The sequence below is a fragment of the Coregonus lavaretus genome (assembly GCF_964263955.1).
Source record: "Coregonus lavaretus genome assembly, chromosome: 26".
NCBI lineage: Eukaryota > Metazoa > Chordata > Actinopteri > Salmoniformes > Salmonidae > Coregonus > Coregonus lavaretus.
The window spans coordinates 45817602-45832247 of NC_140013.1; the positions used below are offsets into that span (position 1 = coordinate 45817602).

General features: G+C 47.6%; 1 protein-coding gene across 1 annotated transcript in view; it reads left to right on the plus strand.

Annotated features, from left to right (window-relative positions):
* The window catches only part of nectin1b (nectin cell adhesion molecule 1b), a gene marked incomplete at its 3' end in the record, with an annotated part of 436863 nt that overhangs the window by 255053 nt on the left and 167164 nt on the right, over positions 1 to 14646 (plus strand). Inside the window, exon 6 of the mRNA XM_084143275.1 lies at positions 7362 to 7509. Within this exon, the coding sequence (XP_083999401.1) occupies positions 7362 to 7509 (148 nt within the window). The remainder of the gene's footprint in view (positions 1 to 7361; positions 7510 to 14646) is intronic.

The window sequence follows — 14646 nt, forward strand, 5'->3', positions numbered from 1 at the left end:
ATGATCATGAGGAAGGTGAGGGATCAGCCCAGAACTACACGGCAGGACCTGGTCAATGACCTGAAGAGAGCTGGGACCACAGTCTCAAAGAAAACCATTAATAACACACTACGCCGTCATAGATTAAAATCCTGCAGCGCACGCAAGGTCCCCCTGCTCAAGCCAGCGCATGTCCAGGCCCGTCTGAAGTTTGCCAATGACCATCTGGATGATCCAGAGGAGGAATGGGAGAAGGTCATATGGTCTGATGAGACAAAAATTTAGCTTTTTGGTCTAAACTCCACTCACCGTGTTTGGAGGAAGAAGAAGGATGAGTACAACCCCAAGAACACCATCCCAACCGTGAAGCATGGAGGTGGAAACATCATTCTTTGGGGATGCTTTTCTGCAAAGGGGACAGGACAACTGCACCGTATTGGGGGGAGGATGGATGGGGCCATGTATCGCGAGATCTTGGCCAACAACCTCCTTCCCTCAGTAAGAGCATTGAAGATTGGTCGTGGCTGGATCTTCCAGCATGACAACATCCCGAAACACACAGCCAGGGCAACTAAGGAGTGGCTCCGTAAGAAGCATCTCAAGGTCCTGGAGTGGCCTAGCCAGTCTCCAGACCTGAACCCAATAGAAAATCTTTGGAGGGAGCTGAAAGTCCGTATTGCCCAGCGACAGCCCCGGAACCTGAAGGATCTGGAGAAGGTCTGTATGGAGGAGTGGGCCAAAATCCCTGCTGCAGTGTGTGCAAACCTGGTCAAGACTTACAGGAAACGCATGATCTCTGTAATTGCAAACAAAGGTTTCTGTACCAAATATTAAGTTCTGCTTTTCTGATGTATTAAATACTTATGTCATGCAATAAAATGCAAATTAATTACTTAATAATCATACAATGTGATTTTCTGGATTTTTGTTTTCGATTCCGTCTCTCACAGTTGAAGTAATAATAATATGCCATTTAGCAGACGCTTTTATCCAAAGCGACTTACAGTCATGCGTGCATACATTTTTTTTGTGTATGGGTGGTCCCAGGGATTGAACCCACTACCTTGGCGTTACAAGCGCCGTGCTCTACCAGCTGAGCTACAGAGGACCACAAGTGTACCTATGATAAAAAATTACAGACCTCTACATGCTTTGTAAGTAAGAAAACCTGCAAAATCGGCAGTGTATCAAATACTTGTTCTCCCCACTGTATATCAATATATTATAATCCACATAATAATTCACCCTACAAAAATCCCTCAATTTCTGGCTCTAATTTCTGGGTGTAAATACATTGGACCATTATGCTAATCAGTCTATAGAACTATTTGCATAATTGTATTTCTCAACTGGTAATTGAAGCACGTCTCCCATTCACCATTCAAGTGTAGGCAAAAGGCTATCAGCGCGTCACACACCACTTTACAATATGAGCTGGAGGAATTTAGAAAACATGTTTTCATCAAACACTTATTTTTCACAAGTGTAATAGTTTAGGGTTAGTTGTGAACTCTGCAAACAACGTTTCCACTCCGAGAATGAGGTAAATGACTGTAATTAATACATTCATTCAGTACAAAAGAAGCCATCCACTCATGATGGGCTATAAGCAGGACTATAGACTCTTGCCAAGTTGATTTCTATTTTTAGGGACTTGAAATGTATTTATGAGTTTTTAATGGATGTTTGCCTACTAATGATAATGACCTGGAGAACATCAAGAGGGAGGGTAGGAGGAGCTTATTACAGTATGTGTAATTCATATTTTTTCTTTCTGAACATTTTGAACAGTGTCAACAACACAACCAATACAATAATAATTTACAAACTAATTCTAATCAATCCCATATAGTCTAACAAAAAAGGTTTTAAAGCCTTTCGTACAGCCAAGATTAAAAACATTTGAATTAATTCCTGAATTCAATTGCTTTAGCCGACATGTTATTTACTGTTTAATTATTCAAGGCTCCTTTCTCTTCTCTGTGCTGGAGTTCTTTCATGAACTTGATGGTAATAAACTTGACGTTAACTTGAATCTTCTTAATTTTACCCAAAATCACTAATAGTCCAGTATGGTCCCGTGTAGCTCAGTTGGTAGAGCATGGCACTTGCAACGCCATGGTTGTGGGTTTGAATCCCATGGGGGACCAGTATGAAAATGTATGCGCTCACTACTATAAGTTGCGTATGACAAATGTAAATCATAATGTATTTTATTATTGCCAGTATAATTTAGCAGCTTTGACATGAATCATCCTAACAGCAGCTGAAGGTCAAATAGGATCTAATGCCGACGACTCTGCGACATCTTGCCAAACGCTCTCCATACTACATCGGCCCGATGTATCATGTATACATGGGGCAGACGTCGGCGAGATGATGACATGTACAAATGCATGAATGATTGATATATAAAATGGAAGTAGGCCTTTAGGCCAATATGTATGTTATGTTAAGACAGTAAACAGGACTCTTAGTCCTACAGCTCCATGTCATTTCAATAAAAACCTTAAACCTGTCCCTGAAGTTACCAAAATATGTGTATTTTACACTCTACATTAAGATAAATATCATAAAAGACAAAAACGTACTGAACATTTCATCCTCGAAGCGGCATGAAGGTCTGCTGCGCGGTATGCACGATTAGTACCTGTGCCGCTTCCTGTGTAAGGCAGGGTCGTACTCTGCGAATGTTGTAGAGCATGAACCTGCAGGATCGGGTCACCGCTTTGATGTTAGCGGAGAACGGCAGGGTGTTGTTCAGGGTCATGCCAAGTTTCATTGCACTCTGGGAGGAGGACACAATGGAGTTGTCAACCGTGATGGCGAGATCATGGAGCGGGCAGTCCTTCCCCGGGAGGAAGAGCAGCTCCGTCTTGCCGAGGTTCAGCTTGAGGTGGTGATCCGACATCCACACTGATATGTCTGCCAGACATGTAGAGATGCGATTCGCCACCTGGTAATCAGAAGGGGGAAAGGAGAAAATTAATTGTGTGTCGTCTGTGTAGCAATGATAGGAGAGACCATGTAAGGATATGACAGAGCCAAGTGACTTGGTGTATAGAGAGAATAGGAGAGGACCTAGAACTGAGCCCTGGGGGACACCAGTGGTGAGAGCACATGGTGCAGAGACAGATTCTCGCCACGCCACCTGGTAGGAGCGACCTGTCAGGTAGGACGCAATCCAAGAGTGAGCAGCGCCGGAGATGCCCAACTTGGAGAGGGTGGAGAGGAGGATCTGATGGTTCACAGTATCAAAGGCAGCAGACAGGTCTAGAAGGATAAGAGCAGAGGAGAGAGAGTTAGCTTTAGCAGTGCGGAGAGCCTCCGTGACACAGAGAAGAGCAGTCTCAATTGAATGACCAGTCTTGAAACCTAACTAGTTTGGATCAAGAAGGTCATTCTGAGAGAGATAGCAGGAGAGTTGGCTAGAGATGACACGCTCAAGAGTTTTGGAGAGAAAAGAAAGAAGGGATACTGGTCTGTAGTTGTTGACATCGGAGGGATCGAGTGTATGTTTTTCGCTCTCTTGAAGATGAAAGGGACATGGCCAGCGGTCAAGGATGAGTTGATGAGCGAGGTGAGGTAAGGGAGAAGGTCTCCGGAAATGGTCTGGAGAAAAGAGGAGTGGATAGGGTCAAGCGGGCAGATTGTTGGGCGGCCGGCCGTCACAAGTCGCAAGATTTCATCTGGAGAGAGAGGGGAGAAAGAAGTCAAAGCATAGGGTAGGGCAGTGTGTGTCATTTGACACCAGCGGTGTCATTTGACTTAATAAATGAGGATCGGATGTCGTCAACCTTCTTTTCAAAATGGTTGACGAAGTCATCCACAGAGAGGGAGGAGGGAGGAGGAGGAGGAGGAGGATTCAGCAGGGAGGAGAAGGTGGGAAAGAGCTTCCTAGGGTTAGAGGCAGAGGCTTGACATTTAGAGTGGTAGAAAGTGGCTTTAGCAGCAGAAACAGAGGAAGAGAACGTAGAGAGGAGGGAGTGAAAAGATGCCAGGTCCGCAGGGAGTCTAGTTTTCCTTCATTTCTGCTCGGCTGCCCGGAGCCCTGTTCTGTGAGCTCGCAATGAGTCGTCAAACCACGGAGCAGGTGTCACGCCCTGACTCTGGGGACTCTTATTTGTTGAGTCAGGGTGTGTATTTTCTATGTGGTGATTGTCTATGTTGTGTATTCTAGTATTTGTATTTCTATGTTGGCCGGTGTGGTTCCCAATCAGAGGCAGCTGTCACTCATTGTCTCTGATTGGGGACCATACTTAGGCAGCCTATTGACACTATTGTGTTGTGGGATCTTGTTCCGTGTTAGGTATGTTGTTTGTGTACATTGGACTTCACGTTTCGTTTGTTGTTTTGTAGTTGTTTATTCGGTTCTAATAAACATGTATGCATATCACCCTGCGCCTTGGTCTGACCCGTTCATGAACGATCGTGACAGCAGGAGTGGAGGACCGAGCCGGCCGGGAGGATAGGGGACATAGAGAGTCAAATGATGCAGAAAGGGAGGAGAGGAGGGTTGAGGAGGCAGAATCAGGAGATTGGAGGGAGAAGGATTGAGCAGAGGGAAGAGATGATAGGATGGAAGAGGAGAGAGTAGTGGGAGAGAGAGAGCGAAGGTTGCGGCGGCGCGTTACCATTTGTGTAGGGGCAGAGTGAGTAGTGTTGGAGGAGAGCGAGAGAGAAAAGGATACAAAGTAGTGGTCGGAGACATGGAGGGGAGTTGCAGTGAGATTAGTAGAAGAACAGCATCTAGTAAAGATGAGGTCAAGCGTATTGCCTGCCTTGTGAGAAGGGGGGGACGTTGAGAGGGTGAGGTCAAAAGAGGAAAGGAGTGGAAAGAAGGAGGCAGAGAGAAATGAGTCAAAGGCAGACGTAGGGAGGTTCAAGTCACCCAGAACTGTGAGAGGTGAGCCATCCTCAGGAAATGAACTTGTCAAGCTCATTGAAGAACTCTCCAAGGGAACATGGAGGGTGATAAATTACAAGGATGTTAAGGTTGAATGGGCTAGTGACTGTGACAGCATGTAATTCAAATGAGGAGATAGACAGATGGGTCAGGGGAAAAAGAGAGAATGTCCACTTGGGAGAGATGTGGATTCCTGTGCCACCGCCGCGCTGACCAGATGCTCTCAGGGTATGCGAGAACACATGGTCAGACGAGGAAAGAGCAGTAGGAGTAGCAGTGTTTTCTGTGGTAATCCATGTTTCCGTCAGCGCCAAGAAGTCGAGGGACTGGAGGGTAGCATAGGCTGAGATGAACTCTGCCTTGTTGGCCGCAGAACGGCAGTTCCAGAGGCTGCCGGAGACCTGGAACTCCACGTGGGTCGTGCGCGCAGGGTCCATGTCTACACCTGTTGTATTCGGCGCATGTGGCAAATAAAATTTGATTTGATTTGAAGATGCCCTCTGGTGATTTCAACAAGCATTAACAGCATTAACGGCAACAACGGCTGACAGTAAAATACTATGATGTCATGCACTGTAGCATGCTGTACCATACCACAGCATCCTGCAAGCTGTGCTGCAGTATGATGCAACTTTTAAATGAGGACCCATTCTACTCATTTTGCCATGGAGAGAAATGTTTTAATTATGATATCTGAGTGAGAGTGACTAACAAAATCAATGGGGGCCCCCCGGTCGGTAATTCGACCATGATTACTACAAGTTTAGATAGCTAGACTAACTTACCCATCTAAAATATTTTAGCTGACAATTGAGTGACTGTAAGTGACTGACATAAGAGGACAAACTGCTGATGCACAACCACATTATATTATACTATTCTAACTCTCATCAGATAGAGACTCCGACTGAGTCCCCCCAAAAAGAGCGGAATTGATCCACGGGGGGATAGACATTATGAAGTCAGCAACAGCTGCCTGCTGATGGCTTCACAACACTGTCATATTAGGGCTCTATTCAATCCGCCCGCATTGCGGAGGTTCAGCTTTGCATATGTCGGCTCAATCTGAAAGTACCTTTACATTTCTATGGCGGAACTGTAACGCTTCTGCTTCCCAGGCTGAATAAAGTGTTTACTGCAGCGCCTAGCAACCAAACACAACGGGCTTCCGGAACATCAGGAAGCAACCGCTCAGTTTGCTGTGTGAAGTGTTTATCACTGTGTGTGTGTTTATGACTGTGTGTGTGTTTATCACTGTGTGTGTTTATCACTGTGTGTGTTTATCACGGTGTGTGTGTTTGTCACTGTGTGTGTTTATCACTGTGTGTGTGTTTATCACTGTGTGTTTATCACTGTGTGAAGTGTTTATCACGGTGTGTGTGTTTATCACGGTGTGTGTTTATCACTGTGTGTGTGTTTATCACTGTGTGTGTGTTTATCACTGTGTGTTTATCACTGTGTGAAGTGTTTATCACGGTGTGTTTATCACTGTGTGTGTTTATCACTGTGTGTGTGTTTATCACTGTGTGTTTATCACTGTGTGAAGTGTTTATCACTGTGTGTGTTTATCACTGTGTGTGTTTATCACGGTGTGTGTGTTTATCACTGTGTGTGTTTATCACTGTGTGTGTTTATCACGGTGTGTGTGTTTATCACGGTGTGTGTGTTTATCACGGTGTGTGTGTTTATCACGGTGTGTGTTTATCACTGTGTGTGTGTTTATCACGGTGTGTGTGTTTATCACGGTGTGTGTTTATCACTGTGTGTGTTTATCACTGTGTGTGTGTTTATCACTGTGTGTGTGTTTATCACGGTGTGTGTGTTTATCACTGTGTGTGTGTTTATCACTGTGTGTGTGTTTATCACTGTGTGTGTTTATCACGGTGTGTGTTTATCACTGTGTGTGTTTATCACTGTGTGTGTGTTTATCACTGTGTGTGTGTTATCACGGTGTGTGTGTTTATCACTGTGTGTGTTTATCACTGTGTGTGTTTATCACGGTGTGTGTTTATCACTGTGTGTGTTTATCACTGTGTGTGTGTTTATCACTGTGTGTGTGTGTGTGTGTGTGCTCATAGTTTCGTGATTGATGAATGGTTTAACGTGTTTAAAAAATCTTGAGTTGCAAGGTACAGTATTTGCAGAGACTAGCTTTTCAATCCAAGACTCATGGTTGTCCACAGAGTGGGTGAATGCAGTTAGACTGTAACTAACTGTGAAATCCCCTCTCTTAGCACAGGACAGCTTCCCTTTAGCCTGGAGAGAAACTTAACTTATGACTGCAGTCTTGAAGTTGGTATTCAAACCATGAATTCTTTCTGGTGAGAAATTGTTTGGCTCTCTCTCTCTCTCTCTCTCTCTCGCTCTCTCGCTCTCTCTCTCTCTCTCTCTTTTTCGATCATCCTATATATAGGTGATGTTCTGAACTGTCTCTCCTCTCTTGTTCGAACTATCATCTCTCTCTCCTCTCCTCCAGAGAAGCCGATGGCCCGAGGTCCTCCCGGAGGAGTCTTGGGGGTGCTGGGAGGGGTCGTAGCCACTGGTCTCCTCATCGCTGTGGCCGTCACCGTCTTCATGGTCTGCCGGCGGCAGCAGAAGACCCGCACCGAGACTGACAATGACCTGTGAGTTCCCAAGGCCAGGGGTGCGGGTGGGTTGTGTAGTTGGGTGAGTACCCAGGGTCTGCTTTCCCTGATACATAAATGTGTTTGGGATTTTAGCAATCGTTGAGCAGTTTGGATGCTCTGATTTGTGCTGCAAGGACTTCTCATTCAGACCAATGGACTACCTGCCAGTATGACTGTTGCAGACAGTAGGGCAGGCGATTGCTAAAGAGAGAGGGTGGATTGAGGTTATAAACTTTGTCAGCACACAGGAGGAATTATTCCAAAGCCAACCAAACACCCCCTAACTGCCACAGAGGCACAACAGACTCTCAGGAATCAATGATCTGTGTCCCAAATGGAACCCTATTCCCTATGTAGTACACTACATAGGGAGGGCTCTGGTCATATGTAGTACACTACATAGGGAGGGCTCTAGTCATATGTAGTACACTACATAGGGAATAGGGATCTATTTGGGATCCAGACACTGGATGTCAGTGGACGTGTTGTTAACATACTAAAGTATAGGGGTTTATCAGTAAAGTCATCATTCTCTCTACAGAGGTCATATTCTCAAAGGTAAGAGACACAAACACATAATGGTGACCAAAACACTATCTCAACATGATATCGTAGAAAAACGTCATCCTTGCACGTTTTTCCAAAAAGGTCAAATGTCACGTTTTTCTCAATACATTGCAGTCAATGGGAAAAGATTAGTGTCACAGGGTTGACGTTTTTCTTGTTTATCTCATGTCTGTCTCTCTCAGTGGTGTAAAGTACTTAAGTAAAAATACTTTAAAGTACTACTTAAGTAGTTTTTTGGTATCTATACTTTACTATTTATATTTTTGACAACTTTTACTTTTACTTCACTACATTCCTAAAGGAAATAATGTACTTTTTAATCCATACATTTTCCCTGACTTCCAAAAGTACTCGTTACATTTGTGACCCGTTTCAGGAAACTAGGCGTATGGAGTACGTCACTACTTCACAGGAGAGGCATTTGAACGTAAACATGTATTTTTTATCAAAATGCATATTTTTTTGCATAAATGCCTTCTGGAAAATGTGAACTTTCATGTGCCTTAATAACAAACTTGTATTCCATCAGTAAATACGAATACACATGATGAGCCTAGTTGGTTTAGCTACAGAAAGACAGGAACCTTCCCGCTAGCCGTGATTGGCTGAGACAGGAACCTTCCCGCTAGCCATGATTGGCTGAGACAGGAACCTTCCCGCTAGCCATGATTGGCTGAGATAATGGATGGGCTGGACATGCATTGCTAGTTATTTGGTTAGCTTTAGCTACTTGCAGATTCATACTACAGCTTTGGCAATGTTGGTATTGGTAGTATGAGTTGGGATTACGTCCATCTATTGTAGTTCATGAACATGTGTACATGTCTAGACAATAGTGACCCGTCCACTTAGCCGGGGGGGGGTGGGGAGGGGGGGGGGTGATTATAGCATTTCCTTCACATGACCCATCAATTGAGACAAGTGTATCGGGTAAGCATCATCTAATAATGATACAAATATTTATAACATATTTTTATCTGGACACTTTCTGTTTTTGATATTGCTACTATGCAAGTACCCATTTCACCGTTCCGTTTACACCTTCTGTATCCTGTGTATGTGACAAATAAACTATGATTTTATTTGATATAGTGTGTTTATCAGAGACTGTAATGTGAAGAACAACAAGACCTGCACCAAAGTCAGATTAGGATACAGGCCAAGTACTAGAAGTGTATTTTTTCCTGGAGTTTTTCCTTATCGTAGGCTACTACTTTCACCACTTTTAGTCTTGAAATCTTTGGTTGTTTAGTCCACTACCGTACTCACTCTGTTTAGCACATGGCCTCACATGGGAATCCTTAAAGGAATGGGAGGGGCTAAGGCTTAAGAGGGTGTGAAAGATGCTGAATGGGTGTAGACAAAGAAGAGCTCTCCAGTAGGTTTAACAAAACATTCAAGGGCCATTTTCTCAAAAGTGGGTTTACAAGTTGATCAACTCTCAAAGCAGAATTACTTTCCCATTGTTCCTCAGCTGCAGCTAGCTCTGAGTCTCTACTTTTATCCAATGTAAAAAAAAAATCAAATATTTTGCTACATAAGACCGAATCGAGGCGGTCGTTCACATTTTGAATGCTTAGCAGGACAGGAAAATGGTCCAATTCACGTACTTATCAAGAGAACATCCCTGGTCATCTCTCCCCCTCCTCTCACCTCTCTCCCCTCATCTCTCTCTCCCTCCTATCACCTCTCTCTCCTTCTCCCACCTCTCAGCTCTCTCTCCCTCCTCTCTCCTTCCTCACACCTCTCTCCCTCTCCCTCCTCTCTCTCTCTCTTCACTCCCCCTCCTCTCTCCCCTTCCTCTGACCTCTCTCTCCCTCTCGCTCCTCACACCTCTCTCTCCCTCTCCTCCTCTCTCCTCTCACCTCTCTCTCCCTCTCTCTCTCTCCCTCCTCTCACCTCTCTCTCTCTCTCTCTCTCCCTCTCCCTCCTCTCTCCCCTTCCTCTGACCTCTCTCTCCCTCTCCCTCCTCTCACCTCTCTCTCCCTCCTCTCTCTCCCTCCTCTCACCTCTCTCCCTCTCCCTCCTCTCTCTCTCTCTCTTCACTCCCCCTCCTCTCACCTCTCTCCCTCTCCCTCCTCTCTCTCCCTCCTCTCACCTCTCTCCCTCTCCCTCCTCTCACCTCTCTCCCTCTCCCTCCTCTCTCTCCCTCCTCCACCTCTCCCCCTCCTCTCTTTCCCTCCACCTCTCTCCATCCTCCACCTCTCCCTCCTCTCTCTCCCTCCTCCACCTCTCTCCCTCCCTCTCTCTCTCTCTCTCTCTCTCTCGCCCTCCTCTCTCTCCCTCCTCCACCTCTCTCCCTCCTCTCTTTCCCTCCACCTCTCTCCCTCTCCCTCCTCTCTCTCCCTCCTCTCTCTCCCTCCTCTCTCTCTCTCTCCCTCCTCTCTCCCCTTCCTCTGACATCTCTCTCCCTCCCCCTCCTCTCACCTCTCTCCCTCTCCCTCTCCAATCTCCTCTCTCCCTCCTCTCAGGAGGGAGAGAAGTGGAGGGAAAGAGGGGAGGGAGAGAGGTGGAGGGAAAGAGGGGAGGGAGAGAGGTGGAGGAGGGAGAGAGAGGAGGGCGAGAGAGAGAGAGGAGGGAGAGAGAGGAGGGAGATGGAGAGAGAGAGGGGGGAGAGAGAGAGAGGAGGGAGAGAGGTGGAGGAGGGAGAGAGAGGAGGGAGAGAGGTGGAGGATGGAGAGAGAGAAGGGAGAGAGGTGGAGGAGGGAGAGAGAGGAGGGCGAGAGAGAGAGAGAGAGAGAGAGAGAGGGAGGGAGAGAGGTGGAGGAGGGAGAGAGAGGAGGGAGAGAGGTGGAGGGAAAGAGAGGAGGGAGAGAGTTGGAGGAGGGAGAGAGGTGGAGGATGGAGAGAGGTGGAGGAGGGAGAGAGAGGAGGGAGAGAGGTGGAGGGAAAGAGAGGAGGGAGGGAAGTGGAGGAGGGGGAGAGGTGGAGGAGGGAGAGAGAGGAGGGCGAGAGGTGGAGGAGGGAGAGAGAGGAGGGCGAGAGGTGGAGGAGGGAGAGAAGTGGAGGATGGAGAGAGGTGGAGGAGGGAGAGAGAGGAGGGAGAGAGGTGGAGGATAGAGAGAGAGAGGTGGAGGGAAATAGAGGAGGGAGAGAGGTGGAGGGAAATAGATTAGAGGGAGGGGGGAAAAGAAGGAGGGAGATACAGTGCCTTATTCCACATGGATTTAGAAAATAATAATCACCCATCTACACACAATATCCCTAAATGAAAAAATGAAAACATGTTTTTAGGAATATTTGCATATTTATTTAAAATGAAATACAGTAATATCTAATTTACATAGGTATTCACCCCCCTTTGCTATGACACTCGAAATTGAGCTCAGGTGCATCCAATTTCCTTTGATCATCCTTGAGATTGATTGGAGTCCACCTGTGGCCGATTCAATTGTTTGGACATGATTTAGAAAGAAACACACCTGTCTAGATAAGGTCCCACAGTTGACAGTGCATGTCAGAGCAGAAACTATACCATGAAGTCCAAGGAACTGTCCGTAGATCTCTGAGATTGAACTGTGATGAGGCATATATCTGGGGAAGGGTATAAAACCATTTCTAGAGTGTTGAACGTTTCCAAGAGCACAGTGGTCTCCATCATCGGGAAATGGAAAAAATATGGAACTACCCAGACTGCCTAGAGCTGGCCGTCCGACCAAACTGATCAACCGGGCAAGAAGGACCTTGGTCAGGGAGGTGGCCAAAAACCCAATGACCACTCTGACAGAACTACATTGTTCCTTGGCTGAGATGGGAGAACATGCTAGAAGGACAACGGTCTCTACAGCATTACACCAATATGGGCTTTATGGGAGAGTGGCCAGACAGAAGCCACTCCGGAGAAAAAGGCACATGACAGCTCGCCTGGAGTTTGCAAAAAGGCACGAGAAAGACTCTGAGATCATAAGACAAAAGATTATGTGGTCTGATGAGACGAAAATGTAACTCTTTGGCCTGAATGCAAAGCGCTATGTCTGGAGAAAACCAGGCACAGCTCATAACCCGTCTAACATCCCTACTGTGAAGCATGATGGTCGCAGCATCATGCTATGCAGATGCTTTTCAGTGGCAGAGGCTGGGAGACTGTTAAGGATAGAGGGAACAATGAATGGAGCCAAATACAGGAAAATCCTTGATGAGAACCTGCTTCAGAGTGCAGACGACCTTAGACTGGGGCGAAGATTTACGTTCCAACAGGACAGTGACCCCAAGTATACAGCCAAAGCAATGTTGGAATGGCTTCAGAACAAGAATGTGAAAGTCCTTGAGTGGCCCAGCCAAAGCCCAGACATGAATCCCATTGAAAATCTGTGGAAAGACTTGAAGATTGCTGTTCACCACTGCTCCCCATCTAACTTAACAGAGCTTGAGAAAATCTGCAAGGAAGAAAATCCCCAAATTCAGATGTGCAAAGCTGATAGAGACATGCCCAAGATGACTCAAAGCTGTAATCACCGCCGAAGGTGCTTCTACAAAGTATTGACTCAGGGATGTGAAAGCTTATGTAAATGATATATATCTGTATTTTATTTTCAATAAATGTGCTAACATTTCTAAAAATATATTTGACTTTGTCATTATGTGTAGATGGGAGAGAAAAAAATCAATTTAATTCATTTTGAATTTAGTCTGTAACAACACAGAGTACTTTCTAAAGGCACTGTAGAATGGAAGGGGAGAGAGAGAGAGGAGAGAGGGTGAAGGAGGGGAGAGGGTGAAGGAGGGAGGGAGGGAGGGAGGGGAGATGGTGAAGGAGGGAGGGAGGGGAGAGGGTGAAGGAGGGAGGGAGGGAGGGAGGGGAGATGGTGAAGGAGGGAGAGAGGGGAGAGAGAGAGGGAGGGAGGGGAGAGGGTGAAGGAGGGAGGGAGGGAGAGAGGGTGAAGGAGGGAGGGAGAGAGGGTGAAGGAGGGAGGGAGGGGAGATGGTGAAGGAGGGAGAGAGGGGAGAGAGAGAGGGAGGGAGGGGAGAGGGTGAAGGAGGGAGGGAGGGGAGATGGTGAAGGAGGGAGGGAGGGAGGGGAGAGGGTGAAGGAGGGAGGGATGGAGAGAGGGTGAAGGAGGGAGGGAGGGGAGATGGTGAAGGAGGGAGAGAGGGGAGAGAGAGAGGGAGGGAGGGAGAGAGGGTGAAGGAGGGAGGGAGGGAGAGAGGGTGAAGGAGGGAGGGAGGGGAGATGGTGAAGGAGGGAGAGAGGGGAGAGAGAGAGGGAGGGAGGGGAGAGGGTGAAGGAGGGAGGGAGGGGAGATGGTGAAGGAGGGAGGGAGGGAGGGGAGAGGATGAAGGAGGGAGGGAGGGAGAGAGGGGAGAGGGTGAAGGAGGGTACGAGGGAGGGAGGGGAGAGGGTGATGGAGGGAGGGAGGGGAGAGGGAGAGGAGAGGGTGAAGGAGGGAGGGAGGGGAGAGGGTGAAGGAGGGAGAGAGGGGAGAGAGAGAGGGAGGGAGGGGAGAGGGTGAAGGAGGGAGCGAGGGAGGGAGGGGAGAGGGTGAAGGAGGGAGGGAGGGAGGGGAGAGGGTGAAGGAGGGAGGGAGGGGAGAGGGTGAAGGAGGGTACGAGGGAGGGAGGGGAGAGGGTGATGGAGGGAGGGAGGGGAGAGGGAGAGGAGAGGGTGAAGGAGGGAGGGAGGGGAGAGGGTGAAGGAGGGAGAGAGGGGAGATGGTGAAGGAGGGAGAGAGGGGAGAGAGAGAGGGAGGGAGGGGAGAGGGTGAAGGAGGGAGCGAGGGAGGGAGGGGAGAGGGTGAAGGAGGGAGGGAGGGGAGAGGGTGAAGGAGGGAGAGAGGGGAGATGGTGAAGGAGGGAGAGAGGGGAGAGAGAGAGGGAGGGAGGGGAGAGGGTGAAGGAGGGAGCGAGGGAGGGAGGGGAGAGGGTGAAGGAGGGAGGGAGGGGAGAGGGTGAAGGAGGGAGGGAGGGGAGAGGGTGAAGGAGGGAGGGAGGGGAGAGGGTGAAGGAGGGTACGAGGGAGGGAGGGGAGAGGGTGATGGAGGGAGGGAGGGGAGAGGGAGAGGAGAGGGTGAAGGAGGGAGGGAGGGGAGAGGGTGAAGGAGGGAGGGGGGGGAGAGGGTGAAGGAGGGAGAGAGGGGAGATGGTGAAGGAGGGAGAGAGGGGAGAGAGAAGGAGGGAGGGGAGAGGGTGAAGGAGGGAGATAGGGGAGAGAGAGAAAGAGAGAAAGGGTATCATGTCTGTGATGCCTTTCTCTATGTGTCATATTGTGATGCTATCTTCCCCATCACTTAGGCATCAAACCTGTGACACTCATCTTTTCCTATTGACATAGGCATCAACACTGTGACAGTCTTTTCCCATTGACTGCAATGTATTGACATAAATGTAAACTCTGTAACACTCACCGTTTCACATTGAACCCAATTTATTGAGAAAAACATCAACTCCTGAGACATTTGACCTTTTTTGCCAAAACGTGCCAGGATGACGTCAGGCTGAAAATGGTCTTCTCTGTTCTGTTTCTAAGTAGATAGACTTGATTACACAAGTGAAATGAAGACTGCTAACTCTTCATATAAGGTGTTCACTTGATTCACTTGATTGTGGCCCATACTTCCCCCCTACAAAACT